The following is a 13887-nucleotide window of genomic DNA, read 5'->3' on the forward strand; positions in this document are numbered from 1 at the left end:
AAAATTTTTTTTTAAAAAAACCCCAATTTTCTTTTCCTATTTTTTAAAAACAAAAAAATTTTTTTTTTCCCCCGCAAAAAATTTTAAAATTTTTTTAAAAAAAATTTTTTGGGGGGAAAAAAAAAAAAAATTTTTTTTTTTTTTTTTGGGGGCCAAAAAGGAATTTTTGGGGGGTTTTTTTTAAAAAATTTTTTTTAAAAAATTAAAAAAAAATTTCCCCCCAAAAAAGGTTAAAAAATTTTTTTTTTTTAAAAAATTTTTTTTTTTTTAAAATTTTTGGGTTAAAAAAAAAAAACCCCAAAAAAATTTTTCTTTTTTTGGCCCCCCCTTTTTTGAAAAAAAAAAAATTTTTTTTAAAAAAAAAGGGGGTTTTCCCCAAAAAAAAATTTTTTTTTCCAAAATTTAAAAATTTTCCCCAAAAATTTTTTTTTTTTTGGTTTTGGTTTTTTTTTGGGGGGAAAAAAAAAAAATTTTTTTTTTTTACCCAAAAAAATTTTTTTAAACATACATAAGGGTAAATTAGTTAAAATACCCTCCTAATTAATACTCCCTCCGTCGCATTTTATATAACACTCTTTCCTTTTTAGTCAGTCTAAAAAAGAATGACACATTTCTATATTTGAAAACAATTTAACTTTATGAAATGATTTACAGCCACATAAATATCTAAGGTGTATTTTGGACCACAAATTTCAAAAAAATTCCTTTCTTTATTAAACCCTGTGCAAAGTCAACCACATTCATATAAAATGGGACGGAAGGAATATTTCTTAAGGGGCGTGTAAAATAAAAAAGTGACAAATAATTTGAGAAGGAGGGAGTAAACCACAACGTCGGGTTATTGGTATACCAGATCAACGTAGATCAATTTGAAGGTTCAATCCCCGTTGGAGTTCAGCTGATAACATTTTTTGGCCTAAGGATGCTGCTACAGACTACAGTCGAGAGAAACTACAAAGGTGATGTATAATCAATATTTCTAGCTGAAATGACTATGGAGGTCAATTACTCAAAGTTGAGTGACTATGGGGTCAATTACCCAAAGCTGAGCGACTTTTAAAAGACAAAAACAAAGTCGAGTATTAGTATGCTACTTACCCTGTGAGCCGAGACTTATGAAAAGACAAAACAAAGTCAGAGCGATTATATAATTAATTACCCAAAGTTAAGTGACCAATTACCCAAAGTTAAGTGACCATATAAGCTTTTAACTCATTATGCCAATAGTGTCTTCCACAAAAGATTTCAGTTTGAGGTAATTGGTCTCTTTGTGTTTCAGCATTTCCATCACAAACAGTGAGTCCATCTCTATTGTACACAAACTGTAATGGTTGTTTCTTATCAATTGACTTGCATACGTACTGAGCAGCCATTGCCTCTGCTATGTTATGATTTACAATGCTAGGTAAAACTCATAAACTCAATGGGAATATGTAAATTGGTATTGTAGTTGTACCTTTTGTTGTTGGTTTGTGTTTTTAAGGAAATCGTGTGCTCATAAACAAATTAGTATTAGAACTTCGAACCCACAAGTTTCAAATCCTGACCTCGTCTGAATGGTTTTATTATTAGAGATTGATTGGTTAAACAAGCAGAGACATTTTGCCAGGTTGTGCTTTAGGATTTTCCAAACTATATTTTGCGGTGAAAGCAAGCATATGACAAAGAGATGGAGGTGGATCCAGGACTAAAACTTTAGGGTTTAATGTTTTTAGCATTAACTCGTTATATTTTTAAAGTTAAGGATTTATATCTACTATTTGTAATTTTCAATGAATTTTTACATATAAATTTATTTTTCACGTGAATTGACTGAATTAGATGAACCGGGTACCATAATGATGGATTCGCCCATGGATGGTGCGAAACAAAAATGGGGTCTGTGGTGATCGGTTGTCGTCAACTGTAAAGAAGGTATGAAAAATAAAGACTCAAAGAAGAATCTTCTTGAATCATTGTATCTCCAGAATATTCAACATAATCTTGCAGATTACTATCTTCAAATTCTTCATTCTCATTTTCCTTTTTTGCTTGCAGATCTCCCAAGCAATTTGCAGATTATTTCAACTCCAATGAGTATGTATTTAAATATAAATTTTACTTGTGAAAAAATAAATAGAGTCATATTTTAAATATAAATTTTACTTGTGAAAAAAAATAGTCATATTTTAGAAGCAGTAGTAGGTGAAGGTTGATGTTCGTATATAATTGTATCATTTTACTTATAAAACTGACAAAACTCTACTAATTAATAGCCTGCTTGGCAAAGATTTCGGTGAGTCAATTTTTTTTTTTTTTTTTGAAAAAGTATTTGTTTTAGGGAGTTGAAGTGTGTAATCAAATTTTTTGGAAAATACAATTGTTTTGAAGTAGTAGCAACAATTGTCTTTTAGAAGCTGAAAAAAAAAAATACTTTTGGACCTCGATCAAGCATAAATTCTATATTGATAAAAGTGTTTTTCAAACTTACTAATTAAGTATAAATTGTTATTCTCCAAAAATATGTTTTCAAAAACAATTTATAACGAAAAACACTTCTTAAAATAAGTAAAATTTTAAAACTTGGCCAAACAAGAGCGGCGAGCACATAGATGGGTAAAAAGATGTGAGCACAAGGATTAAAAAATTTATAGAAGTATTATTAACGTAAATAAATTTTGTGATGTCGCCAGCATTATGAGATCAGACTCTTGGCGTCATCTTTTCCCATAATGTTAAAAGCACTGACATATTAAACTATTAATTGGAATGATATCACCTCCACTTGCTATTGCTAAAGAGAGAAATTGATATAGAAATTCTTCTGGGTTATATTAATTTATTTATTAATTTAACCAAAAAGTATACAATGGATCCATGTGTACGAGATTCTTTTTTCACGTAGCGGGAAATGGAAAACAAAAGGATTCTATCACTTTTGATGGCTTCATAACTGATAAAATTTGATTTTAGTTTTTGTAATATCTGATTAAACATATTAAACTTTTAACTAATTAAAATATACATTTTTAATCCACTTGCTTGTGAATATTAAAAAAAATTATAATTATTAATTATTCCAATACATAATTACTTATATGTTATGTTACATTTATAGTGTTACTTTATATTTGATTGTAATATAATTCTAAAAGTAACTCAAATATAACTTATTTTCTACGTAAAAGAACCGGAAACATACATTGTAATTAATTAAATGTTAAATGTGTCGAATCTTATATGACAAAGGACTAAATCAAAATTTAGCAATAACTGGAGGACAAAAGTGCTATTACCCAAAAACGTATCTAGGGCTGTTCACAGTTTTGGTTAAAACCAAAACAAATACGAAAATTTAACCAAACCGAATAAAAAACCGACATTTAGTTTGGTTTGGTTTGGTTTGGTTTTAAATTTGAAAACCGATAATATTTGGTTTGGTTATGGTTATAGTAAAAAATAACCGAATAAATAACCGAACCAAACCGATAATTATATACATAAAATTTATAATTATTTATATGTATAATATTAATTTTTCATAAATAATTAAAGATATTTTATACCTTTTAATTATTAATTTAATTTTGGTCTACTTATTTTTAAGGCCCACGTCTTAAAAGAATATGTCGCCTCAACAATTCAAGTTTCAACTCTAATAAGTCGTAAAGTAAGGGTAAAAGAAAAATCCTACTATCTCTTTTCATTTTACATTGCCATCAAAAGACATGTTTTTCCTCAATGCAGAAAGTTTCGCCCTGTGGGCCGTGAGGAAAAAAAGAGCTTCATAAGAAATTTGAATAATGTAGAGAGAGAATATTTGAATTGTCACGGCTAGTCATAAATTGAAAACCGAATCAAACCGAACCAAACCGACAATAACCAAACCGGTGGTTATTATTTTACTTGGTTTGGTTATGATTTTAGACATTTAAAAATCGACTAAATTGGTTTGGTTATGGTTTTAACCAATAACCGACCCAAACCGAACCATGAACACCCCTAAACGTATCTATAGGAAGCAAAAAAGAAAAAAAGATGTCGTCGTTAGGGGCATTAGAAGTCAACTATAAGAACTATAAGACATCTCTAGTGTTTAAGGCCAGAAAAACATAAGTGAGAAGCTTAATTAGTGGCTAAACAAGAGAGTTAGCTGGTTTTTAATCTTGAATCATTATGTGTTTTAGATATACACAAGCCATTGAATGGTGTCGCAGAGTTGCTTTCCCTCCCAAAATACTTTTCTTCTCAGGTAAATTAAAGAGTGTGGGGATGATTTTTCTTTTGTCTTTTTTATTGGCGTAATTGGTATGACGAGAGTTTTTCAAGAAAAATATGTTTTGGAATAATTTGTTTTGGAGCAGAAAAATCATTTTCAAGTAGTGTTCGATTGATTATATATTAACGAATTTCGAGTTATCGGTTTGAGGTTATGACAAAAAAGATTTATCTAGGCCACTTCGTTTTTTTTGTCCAAATTGATTTTATTGTCCGAAGTATTTTTCTTTTTATCCAAATTGCTTTCTTTTTTTTTTTTTTTGGAAAATATTTTCCTAGAAAATATGATCCGGTGTATGATTAGCAGTGGAAAATATTCTCCACAAAAATATATGTATATTAGTAAAAAATAATAATAATAACATTAACAAATTGGTGAGTGTTTTGATGAAATTTCTCAGTACTACAAATAATTAGTAATATAATGTCTACGTAAGGAAAGTCATTTTCCTCCTTTTGCTGAAAAATGACTTTCATTCAGGGGCGGAACCAGTCTAAAAGTTGCGGATTCAGTAGAATGCATTAGTTCTAGTTCATCTATATTTGTATTAGAATTTTTATTTAATATGGATGAAAATTTTATTTAGAACCAAATAAATTGAAAAAAACATGTGGTTCAGAACCCAAAAATTAAAAATTTCAACTCCGCCTATGCTTCCTTCCTTCTTCCTTGCGAAACATTTTCCAAAAAGTTAATTTACCTCGTACCAGACACACACACACTGTTTTCTTTCTTTTCGTCTCTCCTAACTACTGAGTTTTTTGTTTATTTGATTAATGGAAATTAGGACTGATCATCGCGCATGGATTAGCGGAATACAGTATGCTAGCTATGCTTATAAATCATCTGACGGATGACCGGGAAGTGACTCTACCAAAGGCAGCTCAAATCGTGAATGTCCATGAAGGACTCACATCCCTTCTTGTCATTGTGGTTGCACAACTCTCTGACTCCTACTTTGGTCGATTAAAGTTAATTCTCTTCACCAATACTGCTTTTATTTTTGTAAGTCCTTTTTTCTTCTTCTCTTTTTGAGTTTTTTCCACTTATTGCTTTCGACAGAACCTTTGATTTCTGGTATTATCTGTTTTGTCTGTTACTTCGGCTGTCGTATTATTTGGTGATAGTTACGTTATTGTTCCTTTTTTGAGACTATTTCGTTATGCTTTATTTAGTATTTTACATTGGCTTCTTTTTAAAAAAAAATAAAAAAAAATTATTACATAGTAGGTAGCGGAAGGGGAAATGGGGGAGGGGATTACAACGTATGGATTCGTACCTTCACCAACAAGGTGAAAGTTCAAGTAGCCAACCAACTGAGTTACTGGATCCCTACAACATTGGCTTCTTTCCTTCTATTAATTCTTTTTCCGAACTACTTTGGTTTCCTTTTCTTTGAGCCAAGGGTCTATCGGACACAACCTCTCTACCTCCCATGGTAGGGGTAAGGTCTGCGTACACTCTACCCTCCACAGATCCCACTTGTGAGATTACACTGGGTATGTTGTTGTACTGCTTTCCACAGAAACACCAAAAGTATAATTAAAATGCTGCCAAACTTTCCATAAGTATGTGTTCCTCATTTTCAATACTTAGATTAGTACAGCCAACAAGCACCATGCTCATAAACTTGAAATTATCAACTTAGCTAATACATATAGCTCAAGGCTCAAATCATATCAAATATAAGCTAGTAATACATATCAAATCATTGATACTTCTATTTAAAAAAACTTATGAAGGCAATATTTAACCGCATCAATATTAATCTTAATTACTGTTGTTTTCTCAATTGATAGCTCAAGTATTTTAGGCGAAGGCCAAAAATTAAAGATCAACAATTTGAGGAACAAAAATTAAAAACCAACAATTTGAGGGACAAAAATTATAGACCACCCCCAAAAAAGGACAATCGTGCAAATTGTGTTCCCGGCCCTCATACTTTATGATTTTCATCTAGCCACCTGTACTTATTCAAAACTAGCGTTTTAAACATATCACAGCATGTGCGTCCCTCACTAATTGCCCAGACATGGATGACACAGCATATCCACATCACATGCCAGATCAAGTAAAAATTTAAAAAAAAGAAAAAAATAAAAGGAAAAACTAAGGGGAAAATACATAAATACCCCCCCCCCCCAAACGTATACTCGGATTAATTATGACGCACCCAACCTTTGCGGGCGACCTATTACCCCCTGGCCTTATTTTTTTTGTATTTTTATACCTTTTTTTGGCTGACGTGGCACAAAAAAATTTGATGCCCAGTTGCACAGTGGAGAGTGTTGCACACTCTCTGCCACATTGGCGCACGTCACTGCCACGTCGTCGTCGTCTTCTTCTTCATTTCAAGAAATTAATCAACCTATTTTCCTCCATTAACACACACACATTCAATTTCATCATCAATCATAAAAAGCTTATTTTCAAGAAATCAACCAGCTCATATTCTTCCTCCATTAACACACACACACATTCAACCCATTTTCTTCCTCCATTAACACACACACATTCAATTTCATCATCAATCATACATATCTTTTCAAGAAATCAACCAACCCATTTTCTTCCTCCATTAACACACACACATTCAACCCATTTTCTTCCTTCATTAACACACACACACATTCATTTTCATCATCAATCATATATATCTTTTCAAGAAATCAATCAACTCATTTTCTGCCTCCATTAACACACACACACATTCAACTCATTTTCTTCCTCCATTAACACACACACATTAAAGGGCAATCAGTCCATTTGAAGGGCAATTCGTGCAATTTCTTCATTGTTTATTTTTAAGAAATAAACAATATAAACAATGAATGGCGATGCAACAGGTCATATACACATGAAGGGCAACCATCCATTTGAAGTGGCATTCGTCAATTTCTTCATTGTTTATTTCTTCAAAATAAACAATATAAACAATGAAGGCAGTTCGTGCAATAAATATTTTGAGCAACCACCATTTGAAGGTATATGTCAGGCAATTTCTTCATTGTTTATTTTGAAGAAAATGGGTTGAATGTGTGTGTATTAATGGAGGAAGAATATGAGTTGGTTGATTTCTTGAAAAGATATTTATGATTGATGAAAGAAATTGAATGTGTGTGTGTTAATGGAGGAAGAAAATGGGTTGAATGTGTGTTGTTAATGGAGGAAGAAAATGGGTTGAATGTGTGTGTGTTAATGGAGGAAGAAAATGGGTTGATGGATTTCTTGAAATGAAGAAGAAGGAATATGGTTTAGTGATGAAGAAAACAAAATTAATGGAGGGTTTAATAGTTAATTAGAGGTTAATTAGTGTAAATATAATTAATAAAAGAAAAATCAAATGAAAAAAAAGAAAGGAAAAGTGGCACCAATGTGGCAGTGACATGGCGCCGACGTGGCGCCGATGTGGCGGAGAGTGTGCAACACTCTCCACTGTGCAACTGGACATCAAATTTTTTTGTGCCACGTCAGCCGAAAAAGGGTAGAAAAATACAGAAAAAATAAGGCCGGGGGGGTAATAGGTCGCGCGCAAAGGTTGGGTGCGTCATAATTAATCCGAATATACATTGAGGGGGTTTTTATGTATTTTCCCGAAAAACTAAATTAAAAACAGTATTTCCTACCCTGACACTAGTTCTTTTCCATTAGGTAGACATCACACGCAGCCGAGAATATAGGATTTCTAGAATATGAGTACACTATTAAAGAAAATTAAAAAAATGCATTAAATTAATTTGATCCTTAGTCCTCTTGATAAATAACTAAACTTTTATCAAGTGCACCATTAAACTTTCTTGTATCATGGTGCCATCAAGTAATATTAAATCAATTTTAGAAAATACGTATATAAAATATTTAGTTTTGTGGAAAGACCATAAGTTCACATGCCCCAAAATTTGCACATAAATTCGCCCATGACCATATGCAATAACTTTCCACCTCCGCCCAGCGGTGGAACTAGAGCACATCCTACGGGTTCAGCATGGAATGCAATATCTTTTGTTCACACCCTATTTATAAATATTCTGTGAACACTATTAAAAAATCTCTATTTTCCCACTGAATTTCTCATTGAAAAATGTTCAGTGGCTATTTCCTATTGAATGTCGGTTTGAAAAAACCTAAATAATAGTATTTTCACACGGAAAAGTTTGAAAGTTTCCTAGCGTTTCAATGGGAACCTGTTTCCCACTATGTGTTTTCCCAGTGAGCTGGCTTGGTGTGAATAAGGTGGAAAAATCATATTTTATAGCACTAATTTCTCACTGAATGTTGGTAGGAAAAACCTCTGTTTCTAGTAGTGGAACTGAATTATTATTATATGTTAACTTGATATCGTTGTAGGAACCATAAACTTCAAATCTTGAATTCTCCCCCACACCTAATCTCCGCCTCTGCACCACCACTACATCCTACTCCTCCATCAGACACTCACAAAACAACGCCTCAGGTCCCATTCACCATTATCACCTTTCCCTACAAGTTACAAAACAGGGGATGATTTTTCTAGAGATTTTTAATGCTTTGAATCAAAAAAAATATTCATACCAATTATCTACATTCACACCAAGAACGACAGAAATCTCCCCACCACTAGTCGATGAAAACAGCCACTTTTCCATCATATAGCTTACTCCCATTCTAATCTCAACCCACCAGTAAACCACCATTTTATCTGTATATGAAAGAATAGAGTTTAAATATGTTATCTACAAACTATTATGCTAATTAATAGTAAGAAATCATTAGATTTTCCAAATAATCTTAAAACTATATATATGAATCAACTTAATAGTGTTATTTACTAATTAAATTTTTAATGTAAAGAGAAACGTAGGTGCAAATGTGGCTACAGTTGAAGAAACTTTTGGGGAGTTGGCAAATTACCTTTGGGACCCCGGGAAGAAGCCTACATATAGAAGAGGAATATAATCTATTAGGGCTTATGATATGAAGTTGTCACTTATTTTCTTAGTTGTTTAGATCTGGAACCTTCCTCCCTTCTACCTTTTATTTCTTCTTCCCTTGGAAGATTTGGTTACTAATTTGAATTATTTGTAATAGTTTGAACATGAACTTTTATATTTGAGATTACAATTCTCCCTATCAATATAATTCCCCTTCATTACATACAAGCAGGACCAAAATCTTGGAAACGTAAAGAAAGTCCTGTTTAAACTAAAATGTGGTCATGTTCTGTATGATTGCAAGCAATAAAAAAACTGAACCTAAATGAATATATGTTTGTGTTTTAGCAGAATTAATTTGTTTTATTTTTTGGACAGGGATTGATGATGCTATGGTATGAGAGCCACCGCCTAAGTATTAAAGCGTTGTTTGGAGCACTGGCGTTGTTAACTCTTGGTAAAGCTGGGCGAGATGTCACTTTGAAAGCATTTCTTGCTGATCAACTACGGATATCTGGAGAGGAACCAAACCTTGAAGAGGAAGAACTTATAGAGGCACGTCGAAAACTTATTTGGAGATTTTGTTGGATCTTAGGTATAATTATGGCAACTGTATGGCTCTCAAATGAAAAGTGGGAGGCACTTGCAAAGAAATCTACAATCGCAATGGCAGCAGGATTTTTTGTTTTCTTGCCAGGCATCCCATTCTATAAACACGAGGATACATTTCCTAGCCCCATTCTTAACGCTTTCAACGTTGTTAAAGCGGCAGTTTTAAAGGGACATCTCAATTACCCAACTTCTCCTGATCAGTTGTTCAAAAATTACAGTAAAAGTGCTACAGAGATTCTTCCTCATATTGCATTCCTCAGGTACCATATATAACCTACTTTCAGCCAGGAATTTTAGTCCATAGGAAAGCAATAAAATTAGTGAACCTAAAGCCAAATTTTAACAAGAGACGTTTAACCTAACGCGAAAAAAATTAATGTTTTTATTTTATTTTTTCATATTTATAGTTTTCAGTGTAGTATTTTAAAAGACTTAAATCATTTGACTTTGCATAATTGACTTTCTTGCCTTATGGGGCATACTTTTGGTTATGTCTTAACTAAAATTCTGCCCCATAAGGCATAACTAAACTATGCCTTAAGGAAAAGTTCTGCCCTATGGGGCAGACTATTAATTATGCCTTAACTAAAAGTCTGCCCCATAAGACATAAGTATGTTGGGTCCGGCAGAACTTTAGTTATTTCTTAAGAAGAGTATGTCAGATCCGACATACACTCCCACCAGCCCTGCCTTGAGAAATTATTTCTTAATTTTATGCCTGAGCGGGGGTTCGAACCCAGAACCTCAGGTATTCGCCCACCTTTCCAACCGAAAGGCAAAACTTAAAGACCACAAATATGATGGGCAAAATTTAAAGACCACAAATATGAGGGGCAAAATTTAAAGACTACCCCAAAAGAAGGGTAATCCGAGCAAAAAAATGAACCTTGTTCCACCGATCTGGACTCCACCACTATTCAATAGAGATTTAATTACAAATACAGGGTTTGAGCCAAAATTACTGAATTTCTTCCAAACCCATAGCTTTAAGGTTTGTTCTGCCGCTGCTCCCCATCTACTACTTTCATCCATGTGCTCCCTCCGACTTAGAGTTCAAAAATTGAAAGTTTTTTATCTACTTCACAAATTGACTTTCTAACATATTCAAGTTGAAATCACGGTAAAGGTCTAAATTTACCTCTTTACTGCATGAAGTGTCTTAATTTTAAACCTATATCATATTTTGAGGTCAGTCATATTCCTGTAGTAAGCAAATGGTCTCGTATCTGCCCTTAAATTTAAAGAAGCTCCAGCATAAATTGGGTAAATTTAACGTGTCAAAATTACTTCAAGGAGAAAGCCCAAATTTACCCCTTTACTTTGGATCTAGGTTGAAATTACCATTTGTTATGTACTAATTATGTGTGGAGTCCCATCAGTGGGCATGAGCCAGGATTTATGCCAAGGGGGTTCAAAAATATAAAGAAGCCATAAATGAAGAAGCTAAGGGGGTTCAACGTCTATTATATATACATAAAAAATAATTTTCACCTTGTATATACAGTGTAATTTTTCGTCGAAGGGTGTTCGGATGAACCCCTTGGGCTCTTACTAGGTCCGCCACTGAGTCCCATCAAGGTCTAAGACAAATACATATGAGAAGATTTATTAACGATCCGGCTAGCATGACCCTAAAGTATAACAGGGTGTTAAGATAGTTCCTATACTACAGGGTATGTTTTGACCTTTTTGACTTGAAACAACAAAACGAGCTGCATATACCAGTAGTGTTCAGGTAAGAGTCTCACAAACACTTTCAGTTAATTTAACCACATATTTTCTAAATTGCAGATGGTTAGACAAAGCCGCCATTTTGGAACCATCGCCTTCTTGTCCAGTATCAACGGAACAAGTAGAATCTGGAAGGCTTTTTGAGGTAGCAAAAGTGAAGGATGTGAAACGCTTGATAAGTATGTTTCCTCTTTGGTCAACATTTTATGTATACAGTCTGGTAGGAGCTACAGCAAACACCTTCTTTTATGAACAAGCTAACTACATCAATGACCATCTTGGGGAGATATCCCGTGTCCCAATAGTAGTTTTTGTTATTATCATGACCTTCACAAGTTCCATTACATCAATCATATGTTCATGGTTCAAGGACAGATCAACAAATGCACGACGTCCTCCACTGAACAGAATTAGATTCGGAATGTTTTTTTCGATAATATGTTGTGCAGTTGCTTGTGGGGTCGAAGTTCACAGGCTTCATCGTGTGAAGGTCGAGGATAATCAAATTAGTATTTTTTGGCTAACACCTCAGTTTTTATTGGTTGGGCTCATGGAAGGACTTTCTGAGAGTGGACTCCAAGATTTCTTTGAAACTCAAGTCTGTGAGTCAATGAAAGAGTATGGGCCACAATTCAGTGAATTCTCCGATGGCATTGGTAAATTCTTTAGTGTCATTTGTATCCTCATTTTCCATTTCTGGTTTGATGAAGACGTTGACACAAGTCGATTGGACAAGTATTATGCCATGTTAACGGTTCCTACCTTCCTTAACTTTGTCTTCTGTTGTATCGTAAGCAACTGGTATGCGAATCAGCCCCATGGTCAAAGTGAAACCGATGATAATGCTCAAGAATTACAAGATGGTGTCGCCGATGACAATGCTCAAGAATTACAAGATGGTTTCGCCGATGACAATGCTCAAGAATTACAAGATGGTGTGGCCGAAGACAATGCTCAAGAATTACAAGATGGTGTCGCAAATGAGAATTCTGGCTTTGAGGAGAATTAGAACATGGTGAGGTGGAAGACTCGACAAATGTGGTTTCTGGCTCGACTCGATCTACCAATAACTGATATGTTTAACACAAAAAGTGTTCTACATGTTCATCACTTTTTGTGTAACGATTTGTGGTTCATTTTCCGAGATTTTAATGAGTATCTGTTTATGCAATACCTTTGACTGCCGAACATATATTAACTATGATTTTGAATATGTTATGAGATTTGAGTTTTTTGGGTATGATATTAACTGGTGAATTATCAAAATGGACAATTGAATAGAGGATGTATGTAGTGTAATTTCGAAATAATCACGGTGTGCATTAAATGACGCTAACTTTTTAGAAAATAAAATCTAGGTATTGCGCTCCTTATTTCAACTTTTTAGTATTTATTCAGTTTATTTACTCTTTTTATATATACAATTGCCTTATTAATATTAGAGGAATTCTATATGATGCATAATTACATTTTTAAAATTTTTTAATCATCTGGAATTGGTTTTATTTGTATGTTTTGTAACACATTTAGGTCAAGGACACATCTTTTTCATAGTCGTTTAATAAAATTTTAGCTCTATTACCATAATCTTATAGTAATAAAAGTTAATTTTTCTTACCGTATGTTTTCTTAGTTAAATTTTATGATGCTATATATTTCTTTAAATAATATGACACGTGTAATAATGCGGTAGGTTTGTGATCAACTTTATGAGGATATACTATTAACCATGCGGTTTAGCTATAGTATTATGTTTTATTCTTTATGGAACAATTTTTTGTTTATTTATTTATTCAATTCAATAAAGTCTTATTTTAAATAGATCATGTGTTCATGTGTGTGCTTTACTTATATAATAGATGATTTAGTGTATGAAACTCTAGCTCATGTGCAAAAGATTAAATATCGGTTCTTATAAGTTATAAAATTATGTTCACAATCAAATATGAACTGGACAAAATATGGTCGTCACCACAACCATCTAGTCAAGTTAATTTCAGTGCATAACACACTGGTTGCTAGTTCTTCTCTTCCTACTAGTAGTGGAATATATTTATTTGATCAATTTACAAGGTGAACTAGGCCTAATGATTCCCATCGTTATTGGTCTTCTGGTGATCTCACTATCCATTACAATTTACAAGTTTCTCAATGTACATACATGTGTAACGTGAATTCTTCAGAAATCACTTTTTCATAGCATAGCACATTGAATAATCATGAAACTTATCTCACGTGTATTTACCCTAAAAAGAGTATAGTTAAATTTATTTGTGGTTTAAAGGATACGTGAATTGATTTGTTATAAATAGTGAATAAAAGGCTAATAATGACTAGAGAAATCAAATGACTAAATCAATAAAAAATTATAAAGCA

At 33.0% G+C, this 13887-nt stretch overlaps 1 protein-coding gene across 1 annotated transcript; it reads left to right on the forward strand.

Moving 5' to 3' along the window:
• The first annotated feature begins 4909 nt into the window (after positions 1-4909).
• LOC132061592 (protein NRT1/ PTR FAMILY 5.6-like) lies at positions 4910-12520 on the forward strand. Its single transcript, XM_059454369.1, has 4 exons — positions 4910-5263; positions 9547-10040; positions 11453-11515; positions 11572-12520. The coding sequence occupies exons 1-4, from the start codon at positions 5081-5083 to the stop codon at positions 12518-12520; spliced, it is 1689 nt and encodes a 562-aa protein (XP_059310352.1). The 5' UTR covers positions 4910-5080.
• The last annotated feature ends 1367 nt before the right edge of the window (positions 12521-13887 follow it).

Source organism: Lycium ferocissimum, chromosome 6 (assembly GCF_029784015.1).
Source record: "Lycium ferocissimum isolate CSIRO_LF1 chromosome 6, AGI_CSIRO_Lferr_CH_V1, whole genome shotgun sequence".
NCBI classification, from domain to species: Eukaryota; Viridiplantae; Streptophyta; class Magnoliopsida; order Solanales; family Solanaceae; genus Lycium; species Lycium ferocissimum.

Bases quoted from the DNA above. Each gene is read 5' to 3' on its own strand.
- LOC132061592 (XM_059454369.1), top strand. From the start codon at position 5,081: ATGCTAGCTATGCTTATAAATCATCTGACGGATGACCGGGAAGTGACT. The intron at 10,041-11,452 runs GTACCATATATA...CCTATACTACAG, and splicing joins CCTCATATTGCATTCCTCAG to GGTATGTTTTGACCTTTTTG. The intron at 11,516-11,571 runs GTAAGAGTCTCA...TCTAAATTGCAG, and splicing joins CATATACCAGTAGTGTTCAG to ATGGTTAGACAAAGCCGCCA.